Source organism: Gadus chalcogrammus, unplaced genomic scaffold, assembly GCF_026213295.1.
Source record: "Gadus chalcogrammus isolate NIFS_2021 unplaced genomic scaffold, NIFS_Gcha_1.0 GACHA068, whole genome shotgun sequence".
Classification (NCBI taxonomy): Eukaryota; Metazoa; Chordata; class Actinopteri; order Gadiformes; family Gadidae; genus Gadus; species Gadus chalcogrammus.
This window is the reverse complement of record NW_026613503.1, coordinates 484,403-492,500: the sequence shown is the minus strand read 5'-3', so window position 1 is coordinate 492,500 and position 8,098 is coordinate 484,403. Positions and strand designations below refer to the sequence as shown.

General features: G+C 30.9%; 1 protein-coding gene across 1 annotated transcript in view; it reads right to left on the bottom strand.

Moving 5' to 3' along the window:
* rgn (regucalcin) overlaps positions 1-66 on the bottom strand; it is a 6,267-nt gene extending 6,201 nt beyond the window's left edge. The window contains exon 1 of the mRNA XM_056585043.1: positions 1-66. This exon is cut by the window's left edge and continues 231 nt beyond it. Within this exon, the coding sequence (XP_056441018.1) occupies positions 1-18 (18 nt within the window). The 5' untranslated portion in view covers positions 19-66.
* Positions 67-8,098: the final 8,032 nt, after the last annotated feature.

The window sequence follows — 8,098 nt, the reverse complement described above, 5'->3', positions numbered from 1 at the left end:
ACCTGACCTGGACTCCATTCCTCAAGCTCTCCTAGTTTAGTTGAAGTGATAGAACTCGGTTATTCTCTAGCTCACATACAGCCGTGATGTTCAGAAGATCACCCCCCCCCTTCTGTACCCCCCCCCTCAGTACCTCTCCCCCCCACAGTACCCCCCCCCCCTCAGTACCCCTCATCCCCCCTCATCCCCCCACAGTACCCCTCATCCCCCCTCAGTACCCCTCATCCCCCCACAGTACCCCTCATCACCCCCACAGTACCCCCCCCTCAGTACCCCTCACCCCCCCTCAGTACCCCTCATCCCCCCTCAGTACCCCTCATCACCCCCACAGTACCCCTCATCCCCCCACAGTACCCCTCACCCCCCCTCAGTACCCCTCATCCCCCCACAGTACCCCTCATCCCCCCACAGTACCCCTCATCCCCCAACATTACCCCTCATCCCCCCACAGTACCCCTCACCCCCCCCTCAGTACCCCTCACCCCCCCTCAGTACCCCTCATCCCCCCACAGTACCCCTCATCCCCCCTCAGTACCCCTCATCCCCCCACAGTACCCCTCATCCCCCCACAGTACCCCTCACCCCCCCACAGTACCCCTCATCCCCCCACAGTACCCCTCATCCCCCCTCAGTACCTTCCCCCCCCCCACAGTATTATCACATGGTATTATCATAGTATAGTATTATTACATGGTATTATCACATGGTATTATCATAGTATAGTATTATCACATGGTATTATTATAGTATAGTATTATCAGATGGTATTATTATAGTATTATCACATGGTATTATCATAGTATAGTATTATTACATGGTATTATCACATGGTATTATCATAGTATAGTATTATTACATGGTATTATTATAGTATTATCACATGGTATTATCATAGTATAGTATTATCACATGGTATTATTATAGTATAGTATTATCATATGGTATTATTATAGTATTATCACATGGTATTATTATAGTATAGTATTATTCCATGGTATTATTATAGTATTATCACATGGTATTATCATAGTATAGTATTATCACATGGTATTATTATATTATAGTATTGTTCCATGGTATTATTATAGTATTATCAAATTGTATTATTATATTATAGTATTATTCCATGGTATTATTATAGTATTATCACATGGTATTATTATAGTATAGTATTATTCCATGGTATTAGTATAGTATTATCACATGGTATTATCATAGTATAGTATTATTACATGGTATTATTATATTATAGTATCACATGGTATTATTATATTATTGTATTATTCCATGGCATTATTATAGTATTATCACATGGTATTATTATAGTATAGTATTATTCCATGGTATTATTATAGTATTATCACATGGTATTATTATAGTATAGTATTATTCCATGGTATTATTATAGTATTATCACATAGTATTATTATAGTATAGTATTATTCCATGGTATTATTATAGTATAGTATTATCACATGGTATTATTATAGTATAGTATTATTCCATGGTATTATTATAGTATTATCACATGGTATTATCATAGTATAGTATTATTACATGGTATTATTATAGTATTATCACATGGTATTATTATAGTATAGTATTATTCCATGGTATTATTATAGTATTATTACATGGTATTATTATATTATAGTATCACATGGCATTATTATATTATTGTATTATTCCATGGTATTATTATAGTATAGTATTATCACATGGTATTATTATAGTATAGTATTATCACATGGTATTATTATATTATAGTATTATCACATGGTATTATCATAGTATAGTATTATTACCTGGTATTATTATAGTATTATCACATGGTATTATTATAGTATAGTATTATCACGTGGTATTATTATAGTATTATCACATGGTATTATTGACCTGAACACATCACATTTGACACTGTTTGTGACCATTGGTTAGTTTTTTTTTTTAAGCTAACTATCTCTATATCCTAACGATTTTAACATGGATTTAAAAACTGCATTACTATTTTTAACTGACGGGACTTTCTACACCGTCCGGTTGTGTGATTACTACCGCTGCTTTGAATGACTTGATGCACGCGGTGCCGACTCCGAGCCCGTCTGCACAACGTCTACAGCAGCAGCAGCTGACAGAATTTTCGGTTGGACTACCAGACGGATACTGAGTTGAAGGTAGATATATTATAGTATACTATTATCACATGGTATTATAGTATTATCACATGGTATTATTATATTATAGTATTATTACATGGTATTATTATAGTATTATCACATGGTATTATTATAGTATAGTATTATCACATGGTATTATTATATTATAGTATTATCACATGGTATTATTATATAATAGTATTATTCCATGGTATTATTATAGTATTATCAAATGGTATTATTATATTATAGTATTATTCCATGTAATAATACTATGTGATAATATTATAGTATTATCACATGGTATTATTATAGTATTATTCCATGGTATTATTATAGTATTATCACATGGTATTATCATAGTATAGTATTATTACATGGTATGATTATATTATAGTATCACATGGTATTATTATATTATTCCATGGTATTATTATAGTATTATCACATGGTATTATTATAGTATAGTATTATTCCATGGTATTATTATAGTATTATCACATGGTATTATCATAGTATTATTACATGGTATTATTATAGTATTATCACATGGTATTATCATAGTATAGTATTATCACATGGTATTATTATAGTATAGTATTATCAGATGGTATTATTATAGTATTATCACATGGTATTATTATAGTATAGTATTATTCCATGGTATTATTATAGTATTATCACATGGCATTATCATAGTATAGTATTATTACTAGAGCTGTCAAGCGATTAAAATATTTAATCGTGATTAATCGCATTAATGTCATAGTTAACTCACGATTAATCGCGATTAATCGCAAATTATTTTTCTATGCTAAATATCCCTTGATATTTTTGTCCCATAATTCTTCTCATTTTAATTCTCTTATCAACATGGTGAAGTGCATCGGCTTGCCTTGTGCAAATGATTTTTTATTGATAACAACATTGGCATATACTGATCAAAACAGGACGATACAAAAAAATAGCCTATAGTGCAATTAAACGACTGCTTTGAACAAATGTCATTTGAACATAGCAGTCAGGCTACTGCTTCTTTGTTTTGAGCCAAAGAAAAAAAAAAAAAAAAAAAATGTTTTTTTTTGTTTAATAAAATAATTACGTTAATCGCGCGATACATTTTTTAACGCCGTTAAATTTGGTTTGCGTTAACGCCGTTAATAACGCGTTTAACTGACAGCTCTAATTATTACATGGTATTATTATAGTATTATCACGTGGTATTATTATAGTATAGTATTATTCCATGGTATTATTATAGTATTATCACATGGTATTATCATAGTATAGTATTATTACATGGTATTATTATATTATAGTATCACATGGTATTATTATATTATTCCATGGTATTATTATAGTACAGTATTATCACATGGTATTATCATATTATAGTATTATCACATGGTATTATCATAGTATAGTATTATTACATGGTATTATTATAGTATTATCACATGGTATTATTATAGTATAGTATTATTCCATGGTATTATTATAGTATTATCACATGGTATTATTATAGTATAGTATTATTCCATGGTATTATTATAGTATTATCACATGGTATTATTATAGTATAGTATTATTCCATGGTATTATTATAGTATTATCACATGGTATTATTATAGTATAGTATTATTCCATGGTATTATTATAGTATTATCATAGTATTATTACATGGTATTATTATAGTATTATCACATGGTATTATTATAGTATAGTATTATTCCATGGTATTATTATAGTATTATTACATGGTATTATTATATTATAGTATCACATGGTATTATTATATTATTGTATTATTCCATGGTATTATTATAGTATTGTATTATCACATGGTATTATTATAGTATAGTATTATCACATGGTATTATTATATTATAGTATTATCACATGGTATTATCATAGTATAGTATTATTACCTGGTATTATTATAGTATTATCACATGGTATTATTATAGTATAGTATTATCACATGGTATTATTATAGTATTATCACATGGTATTATTATAGTATTATCAAATGGTATTATTGACCTGAACACATCACATTTGACACTGTTTGTGACCATTGGTTAGTTTTTTTTTTTAAGCTAACTATCTCTATATCCTGCCGATTTTAACATGGATTTAAAAACTGCATTACTATTTTTAACTGACGGGACTTTCTACACCGTCCGGTTGTGTGATTACTACCGCTGCTTTGAATGACTGTTGATGCACGCGGTGCCGACTCCGAGCCCGTCTGCACAACGTCTGCAGCAGCAGCAGCTGACAGAATTTTCGGTTGGACTACTGAGTTGAAGGTAGATATATTATAGTATACTATTATCACATGGTATTATAGTATTATCACATGGTATTATTATATTATAGTATTATTACATGGTATTATTATAGTATTATCACATGGTATTATTATAGTATAGTATTATCACATGGTATTATTATAGTATTATCACATGGTATTATTATATTATAGTATTATCACATGGTATTATTATAGTATTATCACATGGTATTATTATAGTATAGTATTATTCCATGGTATTATTATAGTATTATCACGTGGTATTATTATAGTATAGTATTATTCCATGGTATTATTATAGTATTATCACATGGTATTATCATAGTATAGTATTATTACATGGTATTATTATATTATAGTATCACATGGTATTATTATATTATTCCATGGTATTATTATAGTACAGTATTATCACATGGTATTATCATATTATAGTATTATCACATGGTATTATCATAGTATAGTATTATTACATGGTATTATTATAGTATTATCACATGGTATTATTATAGTATAGTATTATTCCATGGTATTATTATAGTATTATCACATGGTATTATTATAGTATAGTATTATTCCATGGTATTATTATAGTATTATCACATGGTATTATTATAGTATAGTATTATTCCATGGTATTATTATAGTATTATCACATGGTATTATTATAGTATAGTATTATTCCATGGTATTATTATAGTATTATCATAGTATTATTACATGGTATTATTATAGTATTATCACATGGTATTATTATAGTATAGTATTATTCCATGGTATTATTATAGTATTATTACATGGTATTATTATATTATAGTATCACATGGTATTATTATATTATTGTATTATTCCATGGTATTATTATAGTATTGTATTATCACATGGTATTATTATAGTATAGTATTATCACATGGTATTATTATATTATAGTATTATCACATGGTATTATCATAGTATAGTATTATTACCTGGTATTATTATAGTATTATCACATGGTATTATTATAGTATAGTATTATCACATGGTATTATTATAGTATTATCACATGGTATTATTATAGTATTATCAAATGGTATTATTGACCTGAACACATCACATTTGACACTGTTTGTGACCATTGGTTAGTTTTTTTTTTTAAGCTAACTATCTCTATATCCTGCCGATTTTAACATGGATTTAAAAACTGCATTACTATTTTTAACTGACGGGACTTTCTACACCGTCCGGTTGTGTGATTACTACCGCTGCTTTGAATGACTGTTGATGCACGCGGTGCCGACTCCGAGCCCGTCTGCACAACGTCTGCAGCAGCAGCAGCTGACAGAATTTTCGGTTGGACTACTGAGTTGAAGGTAGATATATTATAGTATACTATTATCACATGGTATTATAGTATTATCACATGGTATTATTATATTATAGTATTATTACATGGTATTATTATAGTATTATCACATGGTATTATTATAGTATAGTATTATCACATGGTATTATTATAGTATTATCACATGGTATTATTATATTATAGTATTATCACATGGTATTATTATATTATAGTATTGTTCCATGGTATTATTATAGTATTATCAAATTGTATTATTATATTATAGTATTATTCCATGGTATTATTATAGTATTATCACATGGTATTATTATAGTATAGTATTATTCCATGGTATTAGTATAGTATTATCACATGGTATTATCATAGTATAGTATTATTACATGGTATTATTATATTATAGTATCACATGGTATTATTATATTATTGTATTATTCCATGGTATTATTATAGTATTATCACATGGTATTATTATCGTATAGTATTATTCCATGGTATTATTATAGTATAGTATTATCACATGGTATTATTATAGTATAGTATTATCACATGGTATTATTATATTATAGTATTATCACATGGTATTATTATATTATAGTATTATTCCATGGTATTATTATAGTATTGTCACATGGTATTATCATAGTATAGTATTATCACATGGTATTATTATAGTATTATCACATGGTACTATTATATTATAGTATTATTACATGGTATTATTATAGTATTATCACATGGTATTATTATAGTATAGTATTATTGTGCTGTTCTCACTAGATGACCATCCAGCTATCCATTGTCTCATTACACTCTAAATAATATAATTATAGCCTAATTATATATATAGCCTATATATATAGGAAATATATATAATTAGGCAATATATATATATATAGCATTTGTGGTTTTGGCATAAACATAACTAGGGTGCACTGTAGGGGAGAGCCGGGTCGATTGAAACACGGGACGATTGAAACACAGCGATTTCCTCGAAAACCACGCAAGGCTTTCACGTCAAATTTCGTCACTACGTTCAGCACGGAAGCCTGACCAACCCCACGAAATTTCGTGTAATGACGTACCACTGTTCAAATGTTATCCCCCAAACCTGTTTTCGAGAGCGGAAACTAAAATCCTTCCTGCGGTAGTTTTTTTGTAATAAATAGTTGTGTTTTTTGTTTCATGCCATAATAATATGACTATACAACAGATGAATTAGTACTTAAACCTGTGTTAAAGTGTGCAATGTCAGAGTTTTGAAGTTTAGAGGTAAAAAAAGGTTTAAGTGTCAGTAGTCGCTGTCGGGATGATTGAAACACTTGTTTCAAACGCAACAGGAGTCATGTTATCCGGTTGACGTGGTAGTTTTTGTTTAAAATAAATAAAAGGATGTTCAACTGTGTATCCCTAAACATGATTTAGGATAGGGAAATAAGTAAAATTTATGCAAATTTAGTCGTCCAAAAGAAAATAGGTGAGTTTTAATCTAAACGTGCATCTTGACAATTACACACAATTACGCACGGGCCAAAAATATATTTTAACATATTTATAGTATGCGGAATTATGTGAAATTTTAGCAATGACAAGTACACTACTGTGTTGTCCGGTATATTGCAAAAAAACAAGAGTAAGTTCAATAGTTTATTTTTAAAATATGCTGTTTCATTCGTCCCGCATGTGTGTTTCAACAACACAGTCTCACTCCGAGAACGTCAAATACCGACTGTTGGCAAAGGCCCTTTAGCGGCGGTGACTGACGCCCCGTGCCCACTACCTCCGTCAGTTGACCGTTGCCCATTGACTTTGAATTGGGACGGACGCGCAATGCATTGTGGATCCGTCCGTTCCGTTGGAGCGTTCGCCACCGTCAGAAAGTTGAAAAATGTTCAACTTTTTCGGCAGCGACGGTTCCGTCATCCAATCAGATCGCGTATGCAAATTTAAGCACTGTGACGCGACTCGGGCTCTGACGATACTGGAAAGCGGGAAAGCAGGTCATCTTGCCTCGCAACAAGCAGGAAGAAGCGGGAAGAACCCGGCAAAGCAATTTGATTGGCTGACGGATGCCTCTGCAAAGACTACTCCCCCATCCGTCAGCCACGCCTTCCCACGTCCGTTGACTGACGGTGCAGTGGGCACGAGGCGTGACTTTTTAGTCGGTCGGTGACGGTAAAGGTACCCTTCGGCGTCTTCTGCATACGGAATGGGGGGTGCCTCACTACGTCTCTAATAGACGCTGTGAGCATCTTTCCTATTGGATAGTTTTTAGGATATTCT